General features: G+C 36.2%; 2 protein-coding genes across 2 annotated transcripts; both read right to left on the bottom strand.

Moving 5' to 3' along the window:
* Nucleotides 1–344: 344 nt before the first annotated feature.
* On the bottom strand, nucleotides 345–8,657 carry pip5kl1 (phosphatidylinositol-4-phosphate 5-kinase-like 1). The gene is made up of 10 exons (XM_082170665.1): nucleotides 8,284–8,657; nucleotides 7,043–7,237; nucleotides 5,574–5,624; nucleotides 5,248–5,402; nucleotides 4,482–4,606; nucleotides 4,271–4,305; nucleotides 4,106–4,161; nucleotides 3,703–3,815; nucleotides 3,448–3,610; nucleotides 345–1,406 (listed from the first exon to the last, which is right to left on the bottom strand). Exons 1-10 carry the CDS (start codon nucleotides 8,296–8,298, stop codon nucleotides 941–943), a joined length of 1,374 nt encoding a protein of 457 aa, XP_082026791.1. The 5' UTR covers nucleotides 8,299–8,657; the 3' UTR covers nucleotides 345–940.
* A 106-nt stretch (nucleotides 8,658–8,763) lies between these two features.
* dpm2 (dolichyl-phosphate mannosyltransferase subunit 2, regulatory) lies at nucleotides 8,764–11,741 on the bottom strand. The gene is made up of 4 exons (XM_082170685.1): nucleotides 10,934–11,741; nucleotides 9,832–9,921; nucleotides 9,626–9,728; nucleotides 8,764–9,404 (listed from the first exon to the last, which is right to left on the bottom strand). The coding sequence occupies exons 1-4, from the start codon at nucleotides 10,934–10,936 to the stop codon at nucleotides 9,349–9,351; spliced, it is 252 nt and encodes an 83-aa protein (XP_082026811.1). The 5' UTR covers nucleotides 10,937–11,741; the 3' UTR covers nucleotides 8,764–9,348.
* Nucleotides 11,742–11,756: the final 15 nt, after the last annotated feature.

Raw genomic sequence — 11,756 nt, 5'->3', positions numbered from 1 at the left:
TTAAAAAGTAGTTTTCATGAAAAAATAACTATTTAAAAAAAAAATGTTTTCTGTGGTCTATTTAGGTCAAATCGGACCTTTTTTTAAAAACAGACCTTCTACCAATGACCTTTTGGGATATTAGCTTTCAAGTTTGTTGTTGTTGTTGTTAAATATATGAATCAAACTTAACCCCAACATATTTGACTTTTAGACCCCCTCTAAAACCAGGCCTCCTGTTTTTTGTTTTTTTTACACAAATTGTATTATTATAATATTCAATTAAAATATGTCAGCATATAACCCGGAGCCTATATGTTTAAACTGCTCTTTCTATATATAAAATAATGGAGGGGAGCAAAACAATTTGAATCGTGATTTATTTGCATTTAAGCCATGATGCATGCTGTAACGTTTATATTATTGGAAGCCATAAAATGTGCAGTTCAAAAGTATATATACCTCACTTACAGTATCTTATTGTTAGACGGAATACCTAAAAAATTTGCTCAAAACTGCTAGCTCCAGGGATATAAATCCACCATTTCATAATTTGCTGACAAATTGCTCAACACATGATATCTCATCTGACAAGGTGGGCAAGGTGTCTAACTAAAACTTTAAAGAAGAAAAGATACAGATCTTAAACATTCTTTTATTATACTGCATAAATATTTCAGGAAAGAAAAACATTCGAATGCCCACTTATGTAGCTTCACATAACAGATGCGGAAAATGAAAGACAGTATAAAATAAGGGACCCTGCTGCTGTTGATAATTTACCATTATGCAATGGTCACTGCACCATTACTTTAACTTTAACTTTTGCATTTACTGGAAGTACAGTGTTTAAACAAGTACTATCATTAGCATCGTATTTATTTAAACAAAGCTATTCATAAACAGACACTTCAAAATGGTCAACTCAAAAGCTGTCTTCTGTTTTCCAAGAGGTCTTATTTTATTTGGTATGGTCCTGAACCCACTGGCGCAGCCTGTGACAGTAAGCTGGAGGACTGACTGTGGAGAATGTTTGCCGTGGGTATCTCAGTCTTTTCCACCAATACTCAAGCCTCTTTTTGAAACCATAAACAGTGAAGATGTCAATAATTCCGATGAAGTAACGATGCTCTGATCCATCAATGACATGAAGCGGGTTCTTGAAGTTGGGAAGCAGTCTCCGGTTCTGGGCCTGGAACTCTTGTAGATCGACTGAATCTGTTCCCATCCTACTGGGTTGCTCAATTTTGTCTCCTTCTAGGCTTGTACAGTCCGTTCCTCCATTGCCACTGTGCATTTCTGTTGTGTGACACTGCGTTGTTGCACAATTTAATTCTGCGGAGAGGAGTGTGGAGTCTTCCTCTGCCACCACCCCAGGAACAGTGGGTGATGCAGCATGTGTAGGACTGGATGTTGCATTCACTGACCTAACAACCAGTCAGAGAGGAACACATTCGATCAAAAATATGTGGCTGTCGCTTATTTCTGAATTGAAGCTCTTGGTTTTTCTGCAGCTGATTTTTTCACCTGAATTTTTCATGCTTTTAAAGGAATATTTGGAACACAAACAGAGATGTTTTGTTCACGCTGCTCTTCTCCATACAATGTAAGTGGATGGGGACCAAAAACATCACGCTCCTAAAAAGCCATAAAAGTAGCCCATACTGAAGTCATATGATAACTTTGAAATTTAAGTTGTTCATTGAAAAGCTTGACAGTCCGTGATCACTGTTCACTTTCATTGTATGGAAAAGCAGCTGGGACATTCTGCTATAAATATGTCCTTTGGTTTCTATGGAAGAGACAAAGCCATAAAGGTTTCAAAAGACAATGAAATAAAATGAAAAATGTTTGGGTGAAATATAAGTTTAGAAGTTGGATATATACAGTATATGAGATGATGTTTAATGAATGATGGAATGGTAGTAATGGCTATTATAGTTTAGTTTAGTAATTTAGTTTGTGTTATTTCTTTGAGACATTACTTTAAAAATGACATTAAATCTAGATATTATTTGTCTACATGCCTGCCTGCTATTGGCCATTTGGAGAAGGAGAAGGATCTGGAAACAGATGTGAACATGAACATTCACAGTCAGGGAAAAGCCTGTTATCCTTAAATACTGAAATAGAGATACGAGGCAGCAGAAAGAAACTTCTTGAAGGAAATATTGTTTCTGAACCATGTCAACAGTGGAAGCATAATCAAAAATCAGTATTCTGCACTTAATCATATAAAGTAAATCTCTATCATTTGTGTGCACATCAGTCAAGCATGAGTATAGTTCAGTTGAATATGTGGGATAGTGGTGACTAGTCGTAAGCAACTGTGTACCGTCTGACTGTGTCAAGAATAGATTTTGAAAAGCAAACTGCACCAACCTTGAGATTACTATAATCTCCACTGTTACAGTATCTATTCAACACAATTTTTTAAGTAATCACAGTGTGTTGAGATAAACATCACATTTTGAAGGCTGCCCCCTCCAGAGGTTGCATTTGTTGGCTGAATACTTCATTGAGGATGTCTCATTTCAGAGAAGAATAACTATTGCTATTCCTTATAAGGCATTCATTACTGTAATTTCTTTCTTACTTTGGAATATAATAGATACTTTTCAGAAATGAGGCAAATGTGCAGCTTTCGAAATGAGAAAAAAAAAACATTATAGGACAATATAACACTGGCATCTTCCTTAAAGGAACACGCCAACTTTTTGGGACTTTAGCTTATTCACCGTATCCCCCAGAGTTAGATAAGTCCATACATTCCCTTTTCATCTCCACGCGTGCCGTAACTCTGCCTGACGCACCCACCACTAGCTTAGCTTAGCACAAAGACTGGAGGTAAACGGCTCCAGCTAGCATACTGCTCCCAATAAGTGACAAAATAACACCAACATTTTCCTATTTACATGTTGTGATTTGTATAGTCACAGCATGTACAAATAACAAGGTCACATGAGACACAGCCATCTTCAAACTGTATACATACTGGGAACTATATTCTCAGAAGGCGAAGCACTGCTTCTTGGGCGGAGTGATTTGCTCGCAGGCTAGCGCTAGGCTAGCGGTGGGTGCGTCAGACAGAGTTATGGCACGCTTGGAGATGAAAAGGGAATGTATGGACTTATCTAACTCTGGGGGATACGGTGAATAAGCTTAAGTCCCAAAAAGTCGGCGTGTTCCTTTAAGAAGGTTTCCATTCACTATACATTAACCCTCACTTTTCAAAACACAGTCACACCTTGACTGTTTATGGGAATAGTAATAGTGTACATTAACTTCCCTGAAATAGTAACAATAAAAATTAGATTTAGGACGGTTATTTAGATCTTATTTACCAGGATCATTTGAAATATGTACAGAATATACACAAGCAGACCTTCCTTAAAAACATCTTTGTAAATGTCTGTGGTTGTTTATGGATGACTATATGCATGGTATACTAAACTTTACTATGCTCACTTTTTGGTACGTATGATGAGTGTTCCGAAAGACTGAGTCTGGCTGAGTTCATCCTGGTGCAGGGGCTGATGGGCCAGCAGGAGGCTGTAGTCTAACACATTGAGTGTCTGAAGAAAGGCTGTGTCGATCTCCACCTGACGCAGGAGCCAAGGACGCTGTTGATCTGTCATATGAACAAGGAGCTATAAGACTGAATGTAATGGTGCAGATGAAGTCTACAGCACATATCCTTTGCCAACAAGGAACTGACCTTACCTAACTGAATGAACTGTCCTTCAAAATTAAGATCTTTTAAAACAATAATGATCTGGTTGCCTTCAGGGGCCGGGTCTGTCCACCGGCTCATCTCACAGCCCTTTATATCATACCTTAAACATTGAGACAGAAGGATGAATGTAAAGCTAGGAGGAGGAGTAAAGGAGAAGGTGGTGGGAGTGATGGATTAGATCATTATTCTTACTATCAGTGTAAGCCAAAAAAAAAAACAGCTAAAGGCCAATGCAATTTAATGACCAATAAGTGCAAGACTGTGGATTACAGTAGGTCAAAAGCAAAGTTCCATATGTGATGGGGAGATGAGAAACATTAAATATTTACAGGACTGATAATGAACAGAACGATAACACCATTTCCATTTATAACACACAGCAAGTCTTACCTTGCAGTGATTCTGTCATCAGGGTAAAATACACTTTGCATCACAATAAAGTACTTCTGCACACAGGAAACCAATAGAGTTTTATAACATGTACCTTCGGGGTCCATAAAATAATAAAATAATATTGACAGGAAATTAAAGATATTTAATATATGAAATAATTACCATCCTCTGATGTGCAATTTTGATTCTGTGAACACCTGTTCATGAATAAAGCATGACAATTTCTTAAACAGACGCGATAAAGATAAGAATTTAGGGTTTTAAGTCGTCTCATCATGCATTACACATTTCATTTTATAATGCATATGAACTACATAAAATATTTGTCCAGTAAAATTTGCTAAAGTTAATTTACCAGCTGCCAGCTTCTCACCCAAAAATTTGACGAGCAGAGAGTGTGGGTACTTCTCCAGATGTTCCATGTAGATTCTCAAGTTAGACAAGAGAAATCGCACTTCTCTTTTACTCTGTGTCTTTAAGAAGAACCGCTTGTCATTACTGGACAGAGGAGAGAGAAATGTGTGTTAAAGGACATTTGGTTTGATATCAAACAAACATATTGATATTAGAAAGTTTACTTACAGATACAGAGAGGGTCAGAGAGGTTTTTTGTTTGTTTTTTGAAAAACTGACCTGTCTCGTACAGTATGTTCACCAAAGCTACATTTACTTGATCAAAAATACAGTACATTTTGTGAAATTGCATTACAATTTAAAATAGCTGTTTTCTACTCTAATACTTTTAAAATGTAATTTAATCCTGTAACAGCAACGCTGAATTTTCAGCATCATTACTTCAGTCTTCAGTGTCACATGATCCTTCAGAAATCATTATAGTATGCTGATTTTCTGCTTTAAAACAAACATTTCTTATTATTATCAATGTTGAAACAGTTGCTTAACATAGTATATCTGTGGAAACCATGATACATTTTTCTCGGGGTTCTTTGATAAATAGAAAGCTCAAAAGAACAGCATGTTAGATGCGATTAATCACATCACAGCACTATATATATATACACACCAATGCCTCTATCGATGTGATTTCTCCCATTAGTTCCTCTACAAGCAGTCTGTCTCCTCTTTATGCCGTCTCTGTTGCTTATGCTCCTGCAAGCGAAACATTTGTGCTGACTCACGTTAGAAAGAAGTCTGCCTTGCTCTTGGAATTGCTGATAAATTGCAGGTAGCTGCCTTCGGAGGAGAGGGACTGCTGGTATCCCTTCTCTGTCATCCCCAGGGAGCGCCGCAGACTGGCGAACACTGGCCCAGCATACGTCTCCATCCTGAAGTCCTTCACACAGTCACAAACACAACAGATGACATACAGATCTTATGTATAATTCAAGCAAAACAAGCCAATGCTAAACAGCTGCTTAGTTATTACGTCACATTTTGTCCAGTAAAGCAAAAAATCCTAAATTGCAGTAAGCAGTGTCCGCTTTTTCCATTAATGTATATGTACCTTATGGATTTGAGTAACCTCCAAATTGTAGTCATCTTCACACAGCTCATCCTAAAAACAAAATATATGATCAGTAATGATAAGTATTCATATTGTAGTAGTACTTGCTTTTGCAGGCAATGTTTTTCTTTTTGTTGTTTAAGTGTGTGAGAGAGATGCTTTAAGCCCTGGACAACAGGCAGCACATTCATGAGTCATACTGCTGCATAAGCAGACTGGATTCAATGGAATCAGGGGTATGCAACATCATCTGTGTGTGTGTTTGTTAGCGATCGAGCACATGACTATGAGTGCCACCACACTACAAAACAGGGCGACACTTTACAAATAAGGTCTTATTTGTTAACATTAGTTAATGCATTTACTAACATGAACAAATAATTAATACAAATGTTCATGTTAGTTCACAGTGCATTAACTAATGTTAACAGATACAACTTTTGACCTTAAAAATATATTAGTAAATGTTCCGATTAACATTAGCTACGATAAATAAATGCTTTGTTTTAAGTATTTTTCATTGTTAGTTCATTATATCTGACATACATCAATTATACATTACATTACCTTAGATGTGAAAAGTATCTTGTTCATCTAAAATACACTAAAGCTTAGATATTATACTTATGATTATTATTTACTTATGCCATTGAACCATCTGCATTCTACATGGTCTCTTATTCATGGTTAACAAGAAGCCACTGATTTTAGCTCTTGTGGGACTGTAGCACTGTGAGAAACATTGCATTGTTTGAATTCTGTCCCTCCTCCCCAATGCGTGCACAGTATAATGGTGTTTGTTACCGAAACACTTGGTTACTCTTCCACTCCCCCTGCTCTGTTACTCTTGAGCAAATTACCAGGATAAAAACAGCTCTAATCAAGCTAAAACATTGTATGGTGCCTTTTCAGCACCACAAACACATAGTCTCCATGGAGAGAAATATGTTCCTCTCTACGGAGGTTAGCCCGCATACTAATTAATGTCAAATGGAACATGTCTGTCTCCTTGGAGGTGTTTGATCATGCTTTTGTCTCTCGCACATTTATTTCTATATGCACTTCAACACTGAAAATGTAATGTGAGCTTATTGACTGTATTTTGGTTTTGATTACATGATTCCAAACCTGTTTGATTACAATCATCACTGTACATATAAATGTATTCATAACAGTTTGAGTGGTGGATATGCTAACACTAGTTAATTATTAATTTATTAAATTTAAAATAACCCCAATAAAAAGGCTAGATTTTCTTGGTGAAATTTTTAAATAGCTTTGTGAAGCTTTTTTTCCTTTTTTTTTTTTTTTTTAAAGGAAATTCTGTTTTATATATCTTATATGGACTCTAAGGCAAAACTCTAGCTCTGACTGCATTTTCCTCTCTGTAATCTTTACCTGAAAATGGAAAAAGTGATATTCAATAGGGACTGGATGGGGTGTAGGTTCATAAACATGGGAATACTCACAGGTAAAGGGTTGTCAATGGTGTTCTGCACAGCGGCAAATAGCCCTTCCTTCATCATACAGGTGAGACTGTAGAACTCATGTTGCTGGTCGATCTCAAACAGACCCAGCAGTTTCCATTGCTGCCTCAGTCCACCCCACCGTTTCCTCTTCATTGTCCGACTGTGTCTGCTCACACTTGGCCCTGACATCTCCATCTACAACATACAATAGCCATGTAGTTCAATACAGCACACCTACAAACAACTTGCAAAGCCTTGTGTGTGTGTGTGTGTGTGTGTGTGTGTGTGTGTGTGTGTGTGTGTGTGTGTGTGTGTGTGTGTGTGTGTGTGTGTGTGTGTGTGTGTGATTTTTATATACAATATTAAACTTATACTCAAATTGTTGAATATATGTATATTTTATATAAATAATAATAAAGTGAGAAGTTATTACTGCACTCTATACTCATGTTATAATGGCAAAGATTTGTCATCATCTTGAAACCAGTAGAAGTCTGTCTCCCAGACAACTGATAAACAAGTCAAAATCTATTTCTATTCAAGTGTCTTGGGGGTCTTAATGTGTGGTCACTCAGACAGGAAAATACTAAGTGATTTGAAATCTGTCTTTATAACTGAATGCAGCACCATCATGGGAGAACAAAAGAGACCCTGCAGCAGTTCACAGCACAAATATAACATGCCATTAGTTGCAATAAATGCACTGCTCTTTAAATACATCAGTATTTTATGTTTGCATGCAAGGAAATCATAGTTGTTAACCACTGTAGACAATTTTGCCTCACAGTTCAGCCTGTTTGGTTTGTCCTCCCAGCTGTAATGTGCCTAAATGGGGTTTTCACCACTGTCAACTGAATGCCGGAGAAATTTTGAATCAGAAGTTTATTTGTTTCCAGTAATGGTAATCAGCTGTTCTGTATGAAGAAATTCAATTTTCCAATCTCGTTTAAGATTTTTCCTCCCTCTGCCTGTGACTTAAAAAGACCTCTGTCATCAGATCCTCGTATGAAGGACAGAATTAAGAGAAAGCCAAGTCCGAAATAAAGTTATATTATATATATATATATATAAATAATTGTGAATCAGACATGGCTATAGTTGCCTATTTGATGTACATTTTAACAAACAGAACATTTTAAAACAGCAAGACGTTTGTTGAACTGTCAGAGGAACTTGACTTTACATTCACTTCGATAAAAATGAATAGAATAGTCTAATAAATAAAGATGTTATGTACGTACCTCAGTGCGATTCATTATGGGGTCACTAATACATTTCGTCGTCCGTGAAGATCAGAGCACTGTTTCTGTCCTCGCCTGACATGACACTGGGGCCGGTGTGTGTATGATGAGCCGCTGCTCGCGCTCGATCAGTCTCTCATCACTGCAGCGGCCCATCCCACATCACAGCAGCACACACACACACACACACACACACACACACACTGTTACTGATACACGCACCGACAAAACTAAATAGTGATTATGAGTGTATATAAAGTACAACATTGATTGGTCTACACGTTTTAAATATACATTTATACATAGGCTATTATATATAATATAGCCCACTACTTTATAAAATACAAAGTAACGTCACCTGTCAAATAAATCGATCTCATACAATTCTGTATACACGCACTCTGATTGATAGATAGATAGATAGATAGATAGATAGATAGATAGATAGAGTGTGAGAAAAACAAACACATGGCATTGTACTAAATGTTGCATATTTTTATTATTTTTATGTGGGATTGTGTATGGTTATACAGAAAGTTCCCTTCTCATTCTTTTTAGATTATTGTCCTAAATTATTTTGCTGCTAGAGGCAAACACTCTACCTTATAAATATGTTTATTTACAACATAAGAGAACAGTTGAAACCATCCTCAATATAAAGCATGATTTTTTAAAAATCCTATATTCCATTTAGATGCCATCCAGATACAAAGTACAAACATATCTTCCCCATTGTCTTAGGTGCCGAAATTATGATCTCATGTATTATTTGCCTTTAACTTCCTGATTATGGAAATAATTATCCAAAGCTGAACATCTCACAACTAGTGTGGTCTTAAGTCAAGGTTGTGGAGACGGGATGTACAAAGCTCAATGAGACTACTGTTTAACTAAATGTTCAGTACTGCTTTTGGCTACTAAAATGATTTTTATTTGACCAAACACGTGAACATGACTGGAATCCAGGAGAGCAGCTTCACGTGGCTGTGTACAGGAAGTGGTACATGAGTGAAATCAACACAGTTCGTTCTTCTGACCAGAGAAATCACAGTAGCATGAAGGGTCTTAATCAATTTTCTTAGGCTTTCGATTCTTCCATGTTACGACTCCTATGAAGGTGCCTGAAAAAATGAGGGTAAATTTGATCACTAGATTAATCAGAAACATTTTCTGTTTAAAACTTTTTCTTGCAATCTAATAAAGATTTAGTGGTTAAGTCCCATTCGCTCTCTTGGCATGAGTAATTAACATGGTTGTACTGTTGAATTTAATGAATAACATTTTTATTAAGTCCATATACTGCTCATTTTTTTAACGGTGACATATTGCTTGCTTTACTTACCAACACATAGTAAGAGGATTAATGCTGCGACTCCAGGAAGTATGACTGAATATTCTCGTGGAAGAAAATAGCTGTGGATCACATGGTCACTGTCTACGAAAGGCTGGAAAAAGGGCAGAAGAGTTTGCATCAATGTTTGATCACTTCAATATTTGTTCAGTAGCATATGAAAAAAAAGCATGTCTTAAGGAAAAAAAAACACTTACCAAGACTATGACCCAAATAGTGTAATATGTGAACAGTAACAGACTAAAGCCAACAAGTCCAAAGCCAACAGCTTGATCTGCTCCAGTTGCCTGAAAAGAAATCGTTTTTAGGGTTTGGCTCACATATAAGTGCAAATTACATTATAAAGTATCACTTTCCTAATATGTTAATATATTTTAAAAAATATTACATTTTTGAGAAATTAACATTTTGGCTTTTTAATGTTCTCCATACTCCTGGGAGAAACAAATGATAACTCAAGTTTATCTTGCAAAAATGTGGTGCAGGGATAAAGTCAAAACACAAAAGACGAATAATTAAAATAAGGTCTGACACTGTAGTAAATATAACTCGACGATACTTGAAGTTTTTTTTTATATATATACTCGAACGTTTTGCTCTAATCAACAACGTAAACTGCACACACTCACACACAAAAAGTTCTTACTTAGTAAACTTAAAGGTATAGCGGAGGATCTTTCCAAATTTTAGATAAGACCCGCCCTCTCCACTTTTTGAAAAGTTTGATTGATTCACCAGAATGATTGACAATTAGGAGGACCAATAGTTTAGACTACCCACCAGGAAGTAAAACATCCTCCGCTATACCTTTAATAGAAATATATATATTTTTAAATAAACATAACAGCTTCAAACGTTCAAGTATCGTCAAGTTATGGTTTCCACAGACCGTATTTCCCTCATAAATTGAAAACAACAGACAAAAAACATTAAAAAATCCCATAGGTTTCCAAATTTTGAGGGAACGTTTTGACGTCATCCCTGCACTCCACGTATGGTGTATATGAAGGGTATCTACTGAATGCCTGAATCTACTGCATTCAACAGCAGTCATAAAGAAATGAAAAAATATATACTATTGAAGTTGAACAAATAAATGTAAACGAACAAATAACTATTTTTGTGTTGGTGAATTATGAGGTCGTACAACGAACTATACAGTGTGAAACGTGTATCTTATTTATCCCAGTTACTAGAAAGTTAGACAAACAATGCGCGCCCTATAAAGTGTAATATTAATATATTTAAAACGAGAACGACAAAGGCATAACACTTTTACATCCATTCAGTTAATCTTACCATTATGGACGTGCCACTTCCGTATGTACCAAAATTTATGAAATCTACTTCCGACTAACAACGGAAGTCGTGCTAGGAAATGTAGTTTTTTTTTGTTTTTTGTTTTTTTTCACGGTGGTAATTTTATTGTTCACCACGCGAGGGCGCTCAAAGACAAATGTTGACTGCTTAGAAGCAGTGCTAGGCGAACGTCTCTCAAGCAGTCTGTTTCAGTTTTCAATTTGTTTGAACCCGTTATAAATTAACAACAGGAGAGGAAACATAAAAGAGCATCATCCTCCTGCAAGTTAAGTTTCACAAAAAAATATAAAAAATGTTAAATGACAGAACTGGTATCATCTGCATCAGTGGGTTGTTATAATTTATTATGTCGACGTGTCAAATACATTTTCAGAGGAACTAAGATTAGTAAAGTAATGCCCGGTTTCACAGACAGGGCTTAGATTAATCCAGGATTAGGCCCTGGTTTAATTAGGATATTTAAGTATCTTTTATAAATATGCTTATATATTTATGCTTTAAAAAGCATTACTGGTGTGCATATTGAGACAAAACAATGGCCCTGACATATTTTAAGATATGTGAGTGAAAGTTGCTTTCAGTTAAAACAGCTCAAACATGCATTTTAGTCTGGGACAAGGCTTAAGCGAAACTGGGGGGCAAGTAAATTTATTCTAATTCAAAGACTAAACAAAATGGGACAGTTTGGAGACATTTAGTTTCAGCTTCATTTCTAGCAAATAAAAATGAGTTTTAAACTGTACATTAATTTTCCGTTTGGACACGTATTATGTATGCTGGCAATGAAAAAATACTTAAATAA

This window comes from Leuciscus leuciscus, assembly GCF_965113295.1.
Source record: "Leuciscus leuciscus genome assembly, chromosome: 5".
Lineage (NCBI taxonomy): Eukaryota > Metazoa > Chordata > Actinopteri > Cypriniformes > Leuciscidae > Leuciscus > Leuciscus leuciscus.
This window is presented reverse-complemented; position numbering and strand designations above follow the sequence as displayed.